General features: G+C 40.9%; 1 protein-coding gene across 1 annotated transcript in view; it reads left to right on the forward strand.

Annotated features, from left to right (window-relative positions):
* Positions 1-717: 717 nt before the first annotated feature.
* The window catches only part of MICU2 (mitochondrial calcium uptake 2), a 114,194-nt gene continuing 97,176 nt past the window's right edge, over positions 718-17,735 (forward strand). The window contains exon 1 of the mRNA XM_011958914.1: positions 718-986. Coding sequence (XP_011814304.1) covers positions 777-986 — 210 coding nt within the window. The 5' untranslated portion in view covers positions 718-776. The remainder of the gene's footprint in view (positions 987-17,735) is intronic.

A 17,735-nucleotide genomic window follows, 5' to 3' on the forward strand; every position in this document is an offset into this window, starting at 1 on the left:
GGCTCCGTTACTGCATGCCCAACTAAAGCTTCTAATAGCTGGGGACATTTCAGAGGCTGAACAAAGAGTTTATTAAAGAGAGTTACTCAGGAAAAGTGAAGACCAAAGAATGGAAGATTGGAGGCTGTTAAATAAAACCAAGTAGTCTGCCTCAGCTACACCACTTATCACCAACGGAACAGCCAGGACTAAGCCTGCACCAGGGAAAACCTCTGGGTCCCTGCTGATAGAGACATGGGGCTGGGGTGCGGCTGTCTCCACGACTTTTACTTCTAGGTAGGATAAGAGCTACTATCAAACCCTTTGTTGAAACTGAATTTAAATTCAATATCAGCAAATAGTGAGTGACTGAAATAAAGAGAATGCCTTGTCTGAGAGTTCTTTTAGCAGAAATTAAAGAATAGTCAAGACTATGAGCATAGGGAGCCATGAACACAGATGCACAAGGGGCTATTTCAAAAAACGTTTGACAGTTTCACAAGATGAAAAAATGAAAAGGAGAAACTTGCCCACACAACCGAGGGCACTATCTTGTTTTGGACTAGGAAGCCATATTACACTGTCTTCATACTCTTCCTATCATCCCATCCCTACAACCTTAGAAGGCAGCCCGAAAACCGAAGGCCACCTCTTGCGGTTCCGAGCGTCGCCTCAGCAGCCGCACCCACGGCGCACGCTCGGTAGGCGGGGCTGAAGCCTGTCGAATAACGCGAGAATTCCCAGCGGCAGGCGGTGGCGCCAGGAGAGAAGCGCCGTGTAACTGCGCTTCCGCAAAGATGGCGGCGGCTGCGGGGAGCTGCGTTCGGCTGGCGGCCTGGGGCGGAAGACTGCGACGGGGGCTCGCTGCCAGCCGACGGGCTGTGCCGAGTCCCGGCCCCTTGGCTGCGGCAGTGGCCGGCGCGGCCCTGGCAGGAGCAGGAGCGGCCTGGCACCACAGCCGCGTGAATGTCGCGGCGCGCGATGGCAGCCTCACAGTCTCAGCACAGGTACGGGAAGAACTCCTTCTGCTAGCCCCAGTCAAGCTCCTCCCTCCCCTGACGCCCTTTGGCTGGGAGTGGTTTGGCGCTGGGCGGCTGTCCCGGAGCCGTGGGTGGGGGTGCCGCTGCGGGTCGGGGCGCGCTGCGACTGGTGGGACTCGCTCCTTCTGGGACTGGCCTCCGCCCTGAGCCCCCGAGGGCCTTCGACGCCGGTGACGGGAGATTCCGCCTCCCTTGGGAGAACCCCGCGGACGCTGAACACCGCAACCCACAAACGGGCCGCACTAATTTCGTGGTGATGAGTGTGGGCGTGTCTTAATTCAAGCCTCCTAATTCAGAATCTCACTGCGCCTCGCCCCTTCCTCCCTCTCTGGTTTTTGAAGCGACATTCACATCCACAGGTGTTTTGCGTCTAGTTACCCCGCTGGGATATACCTTTGTTAACCTTTGTAAGTTTTACGACCTCTTCTTTGCATAGCATGATGAAGTTCTGTCGATTGGTTTTTTAAGTCACGAAAGTGTCAGCCATAAAAATTAACCAGTTGATTTCCAGATTTTATTATCAACTTTAAGGAACATTATTGCATGATTATAAACCTTAATATCTTAGTGGACCATAATAAGTTCTAAGCAAAAATTGCTCCTAAAACCTCCATCTATTAAAGATAAGAGTCGGCCAGGCGCAGTGGCACACACCTTTAACCGCAGGACTTTGGGAGTCCGAGGCGGGTGGATCACCTGGGGTTAGGAGTTCGAGACCAGCCTGGCCAACATGGTGAAACCGCCCCCCCCCTCCCCACGTCTCTATTAAAAATACAAAAAAATTAGCTGGGCATGGTGGCGGGAGGCTGAAGTGGGAGAACTGCTTGAGCCCGGGAGGCGGAGGTTGCAGTGAGCCGAGATCAACCCATTGCACTCCAGCCTGAGCTACAAGAGCGAAACTCCGTCTCAAAAAAAAAAAAAAAAAAACAGATTCAAGTTCCCTGATGGAAGATAAATAATTTAACGTATTTGAAAATTTGAATGAGTAGTACTTTAAAATTTTTGTAGACGTAATAAGTTTTTACATACGAGCTTTTTTGAACATTGAAAGTAGTGTTTTATTTTTTTCTTAGATTTACATTATGCCTTTCTAGCGAAAAACTCAAGGAACATTCAGATACAACAAAAAAGAGGAAAGAAGGCCTTGTGAATTAAAATTAAGTATTGGCAAGTGATATTCCTTATTTGTATTAATAACACAAATTATTATAATATAAATTATATTAATATAATGTAAACATAATAGATATAATGGAAAGGTGCATCATCTAGTGTTTTTATAGCATTTTTGTGAATCTTGTACCAAGGAGTTCAGTGCATTCATCGTTAGTTTCTCTCTCTCCCCTTGATTCATTCTGTTTTTAAGACCCTTAGGTTAATCTTCTGTGGAGTATCACTTTAACCACACAATGTACCCTTCTTCAGAAATCATTAGTGTCTCATTTTGCTGACAGTAAAATGCACTTTTTTTTTTTTTCTGAGACCGAGCCTCCTCTCTCTGTCACCAGGCTGAAGTGCAGTGGTGCGATCCCGGCTCACTGCAACCTCTTGACTCCCCGGTTCAAGTGATTCTCCTGCCTCAGTCTGGCGAGTAGCTAGGATTACAGGCATACGCCACCACGTCCAGCTATTTTTCTTTTTTTCTGTATTTTTAATAGCGCCGCTGTTTCACCATGTTGGCCAGGATGGTCTCGGTCGCCTGACCTCGTGATCCGCCCGCCTTGGCCTCCCAAAGTGTTGGGATTACAGGCGTGAACCACAGCGCCCGGCCAAAATGCACGTATTAAAACTTTGTCCTTCAGAGCCCTTTGAGTCACTCTCTGACCTGACACTACTCAGGCACCGTCCCACTAAAGTGATTCACTCACTATCCCTAGAACAAGACTTAAATACCACTCACCCCCCAGCAGCAATTTGTAGACTCTTGATTTCACTTATCCATGTAACTGGTTTTTTTCCGGCCCACTTCTAGTCTTTCTCCTTTTAAATCCCTAACTTGACTCTGAAAACTTCACACTAGTGTAGTTATTTTGGATTCTCTTCCCAACTCTCAGTTCTCCTTCCCTGCAGCTTTGTAAGTTTAATCTTAGCTATAGTAATACAGAAACCATTTTATTATCAATTGTTTAATAAAGTCTGTTGGCATAGCATTTGCCTGATCTACTGTTGGACTGAGACAGTGGTTCTCATCGTTTTGCCACCACGGTGGACATTCCTTTCAGCATCAGTGTCTGAAAACAGGAAGGATTGAGAGGACCTGTAGCTTGAAAACTTTGCCTTCACCTCAGTGATTTTGATACATTTCCCTAAGAGGTGGGCCTGTTAATTCTCCTCTACCACCACTACTTTGGGGACAGGTGTGCATAGTTGAGCTAGATATATACTACAATTTTGACTTGTGATGAATCTTCCATCGCCATACAATTTTGTGCATTAATACAGTTATGTTGGTATTCCAAGTTGGTAAAGTCTTCCTAGTGGCCCTATAATGATAGTGAATACGTCTGGCCCGGCCCAGTGGCTCACGCCTGTAATCCCAGCACTTTTGGAGGCTGAGGCAGGCGGATCACGAGGTCAGGAGATCGAGACCATCCTGGCCAATACAGTGAAACCCCATCTCTACTAAAAATACAAAAAATTAGCCGGGCGGACAGAGTGAGACTCTGACTCAAAAAAAAAAAATAATAATAATAGTGAATATGTCCTTCATTTTCAGTCATTTTACTAAGTGCTTTTTTCTAATAAAAATATAAATTTATATTAATGAAGTCCTACCCTTTTCTAGTTCCCATTGTGACCAACAGCTTGCATTTTTGAGGGTCAATCAGGAATTAAGGGTAGAGTTTCATGTCATGAAACAGTAGATAAATTGGAGCCTTCCTTTTTTCTTTACTTTCTTCCTTTCACAAGTATTGAAATCTTACTCGGTCCTAGACAATATGCCAGGAGCAGGGATTGGAGATAACAGTGTATGTGCTTACAGTTTAATGGGGAAGGGCAGTTTTAATACAGTGTGATCGACGCTGTGGTCGGGTTAAATACTGGGTGCTGTGGAAGCATAGTGGAAGAGTATTGCACACAGTCTTGGTTTCCTGAAGGAATTGTGTGTAGGTTGACACCTGGAGGGTGATTGCGAGTTTGCTAGGCAAAGAGAAGGGGAAGAGTTTCGTTGGCAGAGGAAATAGCTTTACAGAGGTCTGAAAGTAAGAGTTTGACTCAGCAGAGTAAGAGCTGCGAAAGATGGGGTTCAAAACTGGGTTTGAGCAGTGGCTGGGAATCAGATCACTAAGTGTCCCATAAGCCGTGTGACACGAATTTTTATCTTGAGGACAGCAGGAAGCCGTTGCAGGATTTCTTAACCCTCATGGAGCCCCATATGTCCATGCATAGAATTTAGGGGATCTGTGAACTTAGAAAAAATATTACATTTTTGTTTTCATTGACAAAATTTCATTGACAAAAGTTTTGTTTCATTTTTGTTTTCATAAATTGTTTGTTTTCTTCAATTCATTTAATGAATGTAGGCAACAAGCTATAGTGATATTACAGTAACTGCCTTTGTCATCAACAGAAATCTCAGATAGTTTCCTACTATATTAGAGTTGTTATGAGTATTTCAGAGTATCACTTCTTCAAAATGAAAGCACTTTTTAAAACTGCCACCATATCAATTTAATGCGTAAATAAATCCATGTAATACTATATCACAGATTTGTTTGTGACCTTTGGAAAGAGTATTGGGACTTTAGTAAAGACAGTGAATTGAAAATTAGATTTAGGGAGCTGTTGTAGTAATTCAGGAGAGAGTTGATGATAGCTAAATTAGTGGATGAATTTAAAATACATTTAAAAGATAAATTAGTAAAAACCCTGAATTGCAAGTCTATGTATTGTATTGTTACACCTGGCCAACAAAATAGTGCCTCCAACAAAGAAATTCTTAGTGGAACTTGTTTTAGATCATGTCAGCACATCAGTTATTTCTATGTAAACTGCTGCTTTTGAAACAATATTTTAAGCTTTTAGTATTACTCCCATTACAATGTTATATTTGATTCAGACATGTAAAATCAGAAACCATAGGAGGAGAAAGATTTATTCTCTTGTTCCAGTCCATTCTGCTATAAAAGGATAGCTGCGTTCTTAAGCCTTGATACATTTTATGAAATTATAAAAAGTTATTTCAATGGAGAAAGGAGGTTTAGGAACAAGAGAGTTTTAGAGTTGCAAGGGTAAAAGTATTTCTTTCCTGTAGGAATTTAAATAATAAGTGTTATGGCAGTGGTCCTCAACCTTTTTGGCACCAGGGACTAGTTTCATGGAAGACGATTTTTCCACTGACGGAGATGGGGGTGGTTGCGGGATGTAATGGCTGCACCTCAGATCATCAGGCGTTAGTTAGATTCTCGTAGGAGTGCAGCTCACAATAGGTTTTGCGCTCCTGTCAGAATCTAATGCTACTGATCTGACAGGAGGTGGAGCTCATGCGGTAAGCTCTTTTCACCCACCACTCACCTTTTGTTGTGTGATCTGGTTCCTAACAGACCATGGACCCTTACTGGTCCATGGCCCGTGGGCTGGGGACCCCTGTGTTGTGGTTACTATTGTATTTTGTTATTAGAAGCTAGAATCATATGTTGGCAAATCCAAACTGATTAAAACAAACCTCCATTTCACTAAGTAGATATTCAACAGTAGATAATCAGACTAAAAGTAAAGCTTTCTGAATCATTACTTCTTTTTTTTTTTTTTTTTGGAGATGGAATCTTGCTCAGTCACCCAGGCTGGAATGCAGTGGTGCAGTCTCAGCTCACTGCAACCTCCACCTCCCGGGTTCAAGCAATTCTCCTGTCTCAGCTTCCCGAGTAGCTGGGGCTACAGGTGCATGCCACCACGCCCAGCTAATTTTTGTATTTTTAGTAGAGATGGGGTTTCACCATATTGGTCAGGCTGGTCTCGAACTCTTCACCTCAGTTGATCCATCTGCCTCAGCTTCCCAAAGTGCCGGGATTACAGGCGTGAGCCACCGCACCTGGCACTATTACTATTTTAAGTCATTGTAATAATGCCCAAAACTGGGGAAGAAAAGTAAAAACAGCAGAGCCAAAGTAAAATACAATATAGTTCACAGTTGACAACAGTGATGTTTTATTTGTTATTATTCACTTGTTAATTGCATGAATATTTCATTTACTCCCTAAATTTTCTTTCCAAATTATGCATAATATTGGTTACTTTAGGTTTTTTTGACTTCATAACAGATTTTTGTTGTTGCTGTTTGCTTTTCAATAGAAAATTTTTCCACTATTTGAAAAGTAAAATTATTTTGCATAACATTGTCTATAATGCTGTATTTTTTATTCTAAATAAATACACATTCTTTATACAAATTCATTGATATTTTCTTGGATATGTTTATTTACATTCATATTTATAAATCCATAAAACTCTCCTCTGTTATAATTTTTTTTTTCTTTCATAGTGCTTATCGCTCTTTGAAATTCTTTTTTTTATTACTTTTTTTTTTGAGACGGAGTCACGCTCTGTCGCCGAGGCTGGAGCACGCGATCTCGCTTGGCTCACTGCAAGTTCCACCTCCCGGGTTCACGCTATTCTCCTGCCTCAGCCTCCTGAGTAGCTGGGACTACAGGTGCTGGCCACCACGTCCAGCTATTTTTTTGTATTTTCAGTAGAGACAGGGTTTCACTATGTTAGCCAGGATGGTCTCGATCTCCTGATCTTGTGATCTGCCCGTCTCGGTCCCCCAAAGTGCTGGGATTACAGGCGTGAGCCACTGCGCTCGACCCTGAAATTTTTTTATATACTTGTTTATTTTGTCTTCCCTTGCTAGAATGGCCTCTTGTCTTTTTCATCTCTGTATTCTTAGTACCTAGAATAATCACAGTCACATAATGGCACATCGTAAATGTTTATATAGGGTGAATGAACTGAAATGCATTAGATAACAAAGTGACCTTCTCTAACTTTGGTTTGATTGGCGTTTATAGAAATATCAGACAACCAATATCTACAAATGGTTAGAATCAGCTAAGTTACTAACTGTCTCAGATATATTCAATTACACACTTAGAGCCATGGAGACATGTCATGCCATGTTCCCATTAGAAAACATAAGTAAATAAGAGGCTTTGCTCTTACCTGCTGTGTCCCAAGGGCCTAGAAAAAAGTCTGACACATAGTAGGTGCAGTAAATATTTATTGAATGGGTGAATTAATTGATGACATCTATAATGTTTTAATAATAGATATACCTTTGTCTCTGAAGTTTAAAGATGGGTCCGTTTAACCTGTTACTACATATAAGATTGCATTTTTAATATATATTATTAACATTTATGTTTGTCTTTATATAGTAAGCTTTTGTCCTTTGCTATCACATTAAAATATCAAATATTCATTTTAGAATTTAAGTAAGATTATATTTTCATTTCAGTTATTGAGATGCTTCAACTGGTAAACCTCAAGCCAATTAAATTAGTTTTAAATTTGGAAAATAATCCTGACATGGCAAAAACCAACTATATTAATAAACTATTTTTACATCTTAGTTAAGTGCATGTTACACATTTTACACCAACTGAAGATATCACAAGCTCTGTATCTTAACAATTGGCTGAAAATCCTGTTAGCAAGAGAATGGCTTTGGTTTACATGCTCTGTGTTTGAGGTAGAGAGTAAGCCCTGTAAGAACCTGAATGTGAGGCCGGGCGCAGTAGCTCATGCCTGTAATCCCAGCATTTTGGGAGGCCGAGGCAGGTATATCGCTTGAGGTCAGGGGCTCGAGACCAGCCTGGCCAACATGACAAAACTCCATCTCTACCAAAAATACAAAAATTAGCCAGGCATGGTGGTGTGTGCCTGTAGTCCCAGTTACTTGGAAGGCTGAGGCAGGAGAATCGCTTGAACCCTGGAGGTGGAGGTTGCAGTGAGCCAAGATTGCACCACTGCACTGTAGCCTGGGTGACAGAGTCAGACTCCGTCTCAAAAAAAAAAGAACCTGAATGTGGCTGACTTAGGCTTCAGGGTGAGAGAAGGCTGCTTTGCATAATACAAGCAGAAGAATTTGGAGCCTATGAGGAAATGTGGGGGGAAGTGAGTACTGGGAGTGGAGATGGAGGGAGAAGGAAGGACAGGATTGGAAAGGCATCAGTCTTAAGATCTCTGCAGTCTTAAGATGTCCCCTTCTTTCGTCCCGTCATAAGCAAAGTCTAGCAAATGCACAAGTGCTTGGAGAGAGTTGCACAAGGCTCCCATGGTTTTAAGCAGAAGTAGCACTGGATGGAAGTGATGATCAAAAGAGGAGACATGGAGAATGTTAAGTACCTCCACTGCCCCGGTTCTTAGCAACACTCCTGGAAGGATTTTGAATATTCCTAGATTGTAAAATTAAAGGTAGGATTGATCTCTATCAGAGTCCAATAAGGAGACAGAAATCAAACCAGTAATTTGAAGAAGGAAATTTAATGTAAAAAAGTAGTAGAAGGTAATTGACTACTAAGGGAGTAATACTCACAGAGGTCCAGAAGTAGCAGGTGTCAAAAAGTAGCTACTGGCTCTAGGCTGAAGAAGAGTGGACCGTGAAGGAACTAAAGAGGAGAGGCATCCTCCTCCACCCCAAAGCGGAGATTCAGCCTTTTTCAGGAGGCTATGCGTATCACAAGAATATAAAGCCTGCTTCAGCTGAAGAAGCTTGTCAGATGGCACAGGCCGCAGCTAGTCTGTAGAAGGAGCCTGCCATTGGTGGAAGGGGTGAGTGGGCTGGAACTAGTGTACAGTATTGACCTGCTGGGTGGGAGAGTGTGGCCTGAGGGCCTGGCTTGGAGCTACTGCAGAGGTGGTGCCGTGGAGCAGCTCGTAGCTGTGGCCTGGTGGGTTGTGTGTGACCTAAGGGCCCCTGGAGCTGACGTGGAAACTGTTCATTAAAGCTGTTTGGAAGCTGAAGTCAGTATACCTGCCCACCAGAACTAATTGGAAGTGGTTGTGGCTGGTCTGTGAGGGCCTTTGGGCTCCGGTTCTGAATGATGAAAGGTGAACTGAGACCTGAGAGAAAAGTGCCTTTTTGCCTCTGCAGTCTTGCAGTGTCACTCTCATGCCCTCTACGGACAGAGTTATCCCAGCTGGCAAAGGAGAAGAGTTTACAGAGTCCAGCTCTAGTATCACCAAGCAAAGAAGTGTGGATTTTAGCTGGGAGACAATAAAGTGATAACCAGTATACAGTTCTAGAGAGTTTCACCCAGGCTTCAAGAAGCAGGGTTTCCATTTCTTCTAGATTGTCTAGATTATTTGTGTAGAGGTGTTTATAGTATTTTCTGGTGGTAGTTTGTATCATTCTATGGGGTCAGTGGTGATATCCCCTTTATCATTTTTTATTGTGTCTATTTGATTCTTCTCTCCCTTCTTTATTAGTCTAGCTAGCGGTCTATCTATTTTGTTAGTTTGTAACACCAGCTTCCGGATTTGTTGATTTTTTTTTTTTTTTTTGGAGGATTTTCTTGTCTCTATCTCCTTTAACTCTTCTCTGATTTAGTTATTTCTTGTCGTCTGCTAACTTTTGAATTAGTTTGCTCTTGTCTCTCTAGCTCTTTTAATTCTGATGTTAGGGTGTCAATTTGAGATTTTTCTAGCTTTCTGATGTGGGCATTTAGTGCTATAAATTTCCCCCTTAACATTGCCTTAGCCATGTCCCAGAAATATCTCTTTGTTCTCACTGGTTTCAAAGAACTTGTTGATTTCTGCCTTAATTTCATTATTTACCCAGGAGTCATTCAATTTCCATGAAATTGTGGGATTTTGAGTGAGTTTCTTAATCCTGAATTCTAATTTCATTGCACTGTGGTCTGAGAGACTGTTGTGATTTCAGTTCTTTTGAATTTCCTGAGGAGTGTTTTACTTCCAATTAGGTGATCAATTCTAGAATAAGTGCTATGTGGCTCTGAAAAGAATGTATATTCTGTTGATTTGGGGTAGAGAGTTCTGTAGACATCTACTAGGTCCACTTGATCCAGAGCAGAGTTCAAGTCTTGAATATCCATGTTAATTTTCTATCTCATTGATCTGTCCAATACTGACAGTGGGGTGTTAAAAGTCCCCCACTAATGTTTGTGGGAGTCCAAGTCTGTTCTCTTTGAAGGTCTCTAAGAACTTGTTTTATGCATCTGAGTGCTGTAGGTATATAGATATTGGTGCCTATATATTTAGAATAGCTCTTGTTGTTGAATTGTTTCCTTGACCGTTACATAATGCCCTTCTTTGTCTTTTTTTGTCTTTGTTGATTTAAAGTCTGTTTTGTCAGAGACTAGGATTGCAGCCCCTGCTTTTTTTTGCTTTCCATTTGCTTGGTAAATCTTCCTCCATCCCTTTATTTTGAGCCTGTATGTGTCTTTGCATGTCTCCTGAATACAGCACACCAATGAATCTTGACTCTTTATCCAATTTGCCAGTCTCTGTCTTTTTATTGGGGCATTTAGCCTATTTACATTTAAGGTTAGTATTGTTACGTGTGAATTTGATCCTATCATCATGATGCTATTTAGTTATTTTGCACACTAGTTGATGCAGTTTCTTTGTAGTGTCATTGACCTTTATATTTTCATGTGTTTTTGCAGTGGCTGTTATCGGTTCTTCTCTTCCATATTTATTGCTTCTTTTTGTTTGTTTTGTTTTTTTTTTTTTTTTTTTTTTGAGGTGGAGTCTCGCTCTGTCGCCCGGACTGGAGTGCAGTGGCCTGGTCTCAGCTCACTGCAAGCTCCGCCTTCCGGGTTTACGCCATTCTCCTGCCTCAGCCTCCCAAGTAGCTGGGACTACAGGCGCCCGCCACCTCACCCGGCTAGTTTTTGTATTTTTAGTAGAGACGGGGTTTCACCGTGATAGCCAGGATGGTCTCGATCTCCTGACCTCGTGATCCGCCCGTCTCGGCCTCCCAAAGTGCTGGGATTACAGGCTTGAGCCACCGCGCCCGGCCTTTTTGTTTGTTTTGTGTTTTGTGTCTTTTGAGACAGTCTCGCCTTGTTGCCAGGCTAGAGTGCAGTGGCGCAATCTTGGCTCAATGCAACCTCCACCTCCAGGGTTCAAGCAGTCCTCCTGCCTCAGCCTCCTGAGTAGCTGGGACTACCAGCGTGTGCCACCACATCTAGCTAATTTTTTTGTATTTTTAGTAGACATAGGATCTTTTAGTGTTTTCAGTTCCTGGGTGTGAAGAATAAGAAATAGAAACATGTTTTAATGGATGTTTTATTTTGTTTAAATTTTGAAAGTGGCCACAAAGAGAAGATTTATTTTTAAACAATATATTTGATATCATGCTTCTTTTAGGAGATCTTGCACGGCAGGCCTGGTGGTAACGAAATCACTCAACATTTGCTTGTTGCAAAGGATTTTATTTCTCCTTCGCTTATGGAGCTTACTTTGGCCGAATATGGAATTCTGGGTTGAAAATTATTTTAAGAATGTTGAATATTGGCCCTCAGTCTCTTCTGGCTTGTAGAGTTTCTGCTGAGTTCCGCTGTTAGTCTGATGGGCTTCCCTTTGCAGGTGACTTCGCCTTTCTCTCTGGCTGCCCTTAGCAGTTTTTCCTTAACTTCTACCTTGTAGAATCTGATGATTATGTGTCTTGGGGTTGGTTGATCTTCTCATAGAGTACCTTAATGGTGTTCTCCGTATTTCCTGAATCTGCATGTTGGTCTGTCTTGCTAGTGTTATATATCAAGTTTTGGTGCTGCAAAAGAAATAGCGCTCAAATATAAAATTTTCTTTTAATTCTCGGCAAGGCAAGGTACTGCTATAGAAGGGTGCGCCCTTACAGATGGAGCAATGGTGAGCACACACTTGGACAAGGGAGGGGAAGGCTGTGTTGTTCCCCTGTTGGCTAGGGTTAGACGGCACAGGCTAAACTAATTTCAATTGGTTAATTTAAAGAAAGTGATGGGGTGAGTGGTTTGGCGGGAAGAGTAGTAATGGCAGAGCAGGTAATGAGAATCGTGAGTCAGGGTGGAGTAGGTAATTGGAATGAGTCAGGGTAGAGCAGGTAATCGGATTGAGTCAGGGTGGAGCAGGTAATCGAAAAAGGTTGCTTCATGAGGAACTTCAGTTTAAAAGTAGAAAGCAAAGAATTGAACATACATATCAATTCTTTGAAAAGAAATTTAGAACTCATATCTACCAGCCCCTCCCCTTGTATTTCCTTACAGCTTTCTTTTCAAACTTTTTTAACATGTCTTGGCTTAGTTGTTTTGCTTGATTTTCCAAAAGAAGAAGCTTCGCTGGATAAGGTGGAGGATAGTTAAGGGAGGTTTTAGTAAATGCCATTTTTTATGAGCCTCTGCATCAACCTACGGATGCATGGTGTGACACAGCACCTGACGAGAATAAGTACACCCATTAACGGCTGTGGGGGAGGTAAGAATTGAGGCTATCATTCCTTTCCATTTACGAAACCACTTTTCTAGCCATCCTGTAAAGGGGTCATTTACCCCGAGTTGCTGGCTAACTCATTGGACAGAGCAGTCAGACCTTGCAATGCCTTTGTTATAGTTCCATTAGGGGCAGTGTTGTTTGAGACAAAGGTGTAACGTTGAGTTTTAATCATGATGCAAACTCCTCTTTTTGCTAATATCATGTCTAAGGCTATGTGATTTTCCAAAGCCATCTGGCTAGTGGCCCTTAATTGTTCAGCTATTCCTTTAATAGCATTTTTAGTGTAGTTAATAAATTGCTGTTGGTTGTAGTAGATGTGGGTTATCTAATCTACATTTTTATTGTTACCTATCAAATAGTGACGTAAATCCTGCAGCTATTTGATTTTGGGCTTTAAATTGATCTGGAATTCCCTGTGGGATTCTCATTGTGTCTAAATAGATCTGAGAGTCTAAAGACCCATAAGGGGCTTCTCTCGCTTTACGATGTCTTATTTTTCCTTCCTCTGGTTGATGAAATGCCAGGGTGAAAGGGAGAGCCAGTTGGACTAAAGCACAAGTGCCACTGCAGTTATTCAGCAGAGTGCCCAGTAGAGGTCCACCACAATACCACCACACATCCGCTCAGGGATGAACAAGGGCTGACTGATTGATAAGCTCTTGAAAATTCTTAAGCTCACGGCATCCCTTCAGGTCTCCAAGGAATGCTAAGTTTCCTCCCTGTCATGAGAGACACGAAGTGAACTTAGTGTTGGGAGATGGAAGCTGGAGGGCCCTTGAGGGCTGAACCGCAGGGTGCCAGACTTCAGGATGTAGCAGAGAGAGAGCTTGGCATGACTTATTACTCCCGGCTGTAGAATCCTGGAAAAGAACTACCATGCAGCCCACACCTGGTCAACTGGAGGACCACCTTAGTGGAAAGGGGACAGTTTGGGCCTCTGACCTGCCATGTGCACAAGCATAACAATTGCTTTTGTTTAACGTGTGGATGGAATATTTGATCCATTCCAACCAGGCATTTGCATCTTGGTATCCTGTTTTAATTGCCAAAGTTTGTTTTAAGTCTTTAACTTCTGTGATCCTCTAGTAAAATGAATGTATGGTTTTAGGAAATTACAAAAACGGGTTGGGGCAGTCCATCTTTGCTCTTTAGTGGTCCACAAAACGTTGGACCAACTCCGGCATAAAAGCTCTACATCAGGAGGCAAGATTCCTGTTTGACACTGGGGTCTGTATTGAAATGCTGAATTTGATATTATTTACTTAATAAAATTTAAGTTGGATGTCTTTTATGTTCAGAGAAAGCAGAATGCCTCCACCTGTGCAGTTCAAAGTCTGACTTCTTTGAATCTATCAAAAAAGAAAAATCAAGATTCAGTATTCACTGAAATTTCATTTACTTTAAGTGCACATTTAGTGTTTAGTATCTTATAACTACCATTCTAAAGTACTTATACCTAAGTATTTAGGTTTTATTCATCATTTTACTAATACTTAGTATAGTCTTTAATTCATGATTGGTACTAATAAATAACTGTTAAGTGAATAAGTGAGTGGATGAATGAATGTTAAGAGTGTCCAGCTAAAGCTGTGCTTAAAATGGCTACATTCAGTTCAAAATCAGCATGCTTTTCCTCCGATCTACAATCCATTCATATTGTTCCTATACCTACTTGCATTTGCAGTTTTAAAGCATTTTCACCTATCACTGAGCAGTGGCTACTCTCTAGAATGTTCCTTAATTTAGGTTTGGTTGATGTTTCCTCATGATTCTTGCACTTTTTTCACAAATGCCACTAAAGCCGTGTTGTGCTCTTTTCAACACGTTGTTTTAGGAGGTACACAAATTAGATTTCTACTGGTGATAATTACAATTACTTTTATCATTTGGTAAGAAGACATCTGCCAGGTTTCTTCATTAAAAATTTAATAAGGACTTTATGCTCATTAATAAGTATTTTGGGCCGGGCGCGGTGGCTCAAGCCTGTAATCCCAGCACTTTGGGAGGCCGAGACGGGCGGATCACGAAGTCAGGAGATCGAGACCATCCTGGCTAACACTGTGAAACCCCGTCTCTACTAAAAAAAAATACAAAAAACTAGCCGGGCGAGGTGGCGGGCGCCTGTAGTCCCAGCTACTGGGGAGGCTGAGGCAGGAGAATGGCGTAAACCCGGGAGGCGGAGCTTGTAGTGAGCTGAGATCCGGCCACTGCACTCCAGCCCGGGCGACAGAGCAAGACTCCGTCTCAAAAAAAAAAAAAAATAAGTATTTTGAGGGGAGATAATTTTGTGGCTTCATAAGGCTTTGTCCTCTCCAGTGTTTACTCATTTATTCATTTATTTATATATACAGACTCATGGATTCCCATTTTACTCAGAGTTTCCATTTATTTTGATACTCAGTCGCCCCATATGTAACCAGTCTCCTGAAAGCCGGTGCTTTGAATACTCGGTTCTCTCCTCCCCTCGTCCCTGGCAAAGGGGAGGAAGGAAGAGAGGGTGCAGCCAAGTCTTGATTAACCCATCTGAGAGAGGAGAGCTTTTAGCTTTGATGTACAAAATGACAGTTAATTTTCCTAGAATATAGTAGATTACACTCTCTGAAATGTCAGACAAATAATGTTAATAATGGGAAAGGGAAGAAGATGCCTGGAAGAGCAGCTTCTAGGAAAATAAAATTAAGCATCTTTTCTCACCAACTTTAATGCGTCATTTTTATATACTATATTTAAATGTTTGTATATATATGCTGACCTTGGTACTGGAAAGATTTAAAGTGACTTAGAAAAATGCTGCTGCAAGTTAGAATTTTTAAATGGAGAGAAAAATGAGAGTAAGAAACATAAACCATAAAGAAGACTAAAATACATGCTGTAACACCCCAGGTGTGTTGGCTCCTGCCTATAATCCCGGTGCTTTGGAGGCTGAGGCGGGAGGATTCCTTGACCAGGAGTTTGAGGCCAGCCTGGGCAATACAGCAAGACCTCGTCTCTACAAAAAAATAGAAAAAGAAAATGGCCAGAATTGGTGGTGCACGTCTGTAGTCCCAGCTCTTTGGGAGGCTAAGTTGGAAGGATATCTTGAGCCTGGGAGCCTGAGGCTACAATGAAGCATGATCACACCACTACAGTCCAGCCTGGATGGTGGAGCAAGACCCTAAATTTAAAACAAACAAACAAACAAAGACACAAGTAGAAAAGTTGGATTTTCAGAGCAGCAAGGATATTTTTTCCGTCGCAGCAAGGATATTTTTTCCGTCGCAGCAGGAATGAAAATAGAGGGTATGGTAAATCCTAGAGGCTGATTATAGACAATTCCACGTTTTCCTTCTGGTCAAAAAAGGCTTAAAAAAAACTGATGTTGAACTGCTCTGAAAAATAAAGACGTAGGTTCAGGGATCTGTAGTTGTCAGAGGGATCTGTAATCTGCTACTGGAGCGGGTAACCCAGATGGTTAGGGGGAGAGAGAATAGTTTACAAAGCTGTGAAACTGAACCATGAGAGCTGAGATGCAACAATTTTGATGAATGTAGGACCAGTTGCCACAGACTTCTAATGGCTTTCTTCTAGTGAGTCAGCTAATTGGGGTTTTTTAATGTTGCTGTAAAGTATTATCTAAAACATGTTTTTTCATAAACCTTGGTATTTGACTTTAATACAAGTAATATATTGGGCATTAAATTTAAAAATTGTTAAAATTCTAAAATGAGAATACCAGGTGGTTTGCTTTTGGTATTATGTAAATTCATATTTTGAACTCATTTTTTATTTTGTGAGTACAATCTAAAAGAGATGGTTACAAATTTTAAATAAAAGCAAGAAATGTAGACCATTATGTTTAAATTAGCAAAACTATATTATAACTTAGGAAGTGAATTTGCAGTTTCATTAGATGTAGAATCTCTTTTTCTATTGCATGTCAGTGAATATTTTAAACACTCAATGTAGTTAATAAGATGAGTCTATTTTAATTTGCTCTAAGAGCCATAATCATAAAATTAAATTGGCTTTCTTTTGTTTCAAGCTGTCTGACCATAGATTTGTGGTGATTATTTTTGTGAAAAAGAAAAAAAAATATGCTAATAGGACATTAACAATAGTTAAAACTGGAACTTATTGGAGTGTACCGTTAGTATATTTGTGTGCAGTGCATTGGTTTAATAACAGTACATGTAAAATTGATATGCCAAGAGCAGTAAACTTTATAGCAACATACAGAAGTTTAATAACCGTGAAACATTGTAATCCCAGTGAAGACTAAAGCTTTCTTGCAACAGTAAAGGAAGAATGCAAAGAAGTTTTTATACTTTATTGCCTCAGGTAAAAAATGTCTGTAGAAACAGGTAAGTGATGACAAAGCTTTGATGTTAATAAACCCAAATGGAAGTCAAAAATCAAAGTGTGTAAATGGCTACATTATGAAAAGAGAGATGACAAAGTTATACCCTGTAATTAGATGTAATTTGTGCTTTTGGCATAGCTATTTGTCCTGCATGAATGAGAGGTTGTCTTACTTTGCTTCCTTGTATAATAGGACAGTAGTTAACGATCCTGCTGTAAATCTGTGGAGTGACTTTTCTGGGGGAAAGAACAACAAATTGTAATATCAAAGCAAAGTATATTTAACCTTTTCTTTTGCATTTATATTGTTTAGTGGAATGCAAGTAAATATTACTGTTTGTTCTTGTTCTATAAACCATGTGTTTTAGTAGCTAATATATACAAATTCTGCTTCTGTTACTGTGAATTTTGGAGTTTCATGAATTACAACAGCGCATAAACATACCAGAAGCCACTAATAGTAGCAGTATATGAATCTAAATGTTTTATTTATAGTTTAAAAAGCAGTAAATATTTGGTAAATTAGTAGTAAATATATTCTCTCAATAACTTCATAAATAACATTATTAAATGTTTTCAGAGTATAAGTAATTTCAATATAAAAATAATATTTAATGAATCATATTTTTAAAGTATAGCCTGGCCTTAAAATCCTCATAGACATCTGTGAAACCTACATAGATATGTGGTTCCATAGATAGTTCCATAGATATTTCTAAGGAAATAAGGTGTTATAAAATCTTAAATTTATCCACATAGATATCATTTGTTTTGTGTGTTATGTACTAGAAACTTGATACCTTAAGATCGCAGGCATCTTTGTCCTCAGTCCCTCATCACTTAGCTGTATGTACCCTGCTCACTGCCACCTCTGCCTCCCAAGCCATTCTCCTGCCTCTCAGCCTCCCAAATAGCTGGGACTACAGGTGCCCGCCACCACGCCCG

The sequence above is a fragment of the Colobus angolensis genome, unplaced genomic scaffold (genome assembly GCF_000951035.1).
Source record: "Colobus angolensis palliatus isolate OR3802 unplaced genomic scaffold, Cang.pa_1.0 Scaffold113, whole genome shotgun sequence".
In the NCBI taxonomy this organism is placed as follows: domain Eukaryota; kingdom Metazoa; phylum Chordata; class Mammalia; order Primates; family Cercopithecidae; genus Colobus; species Colobus angolensis.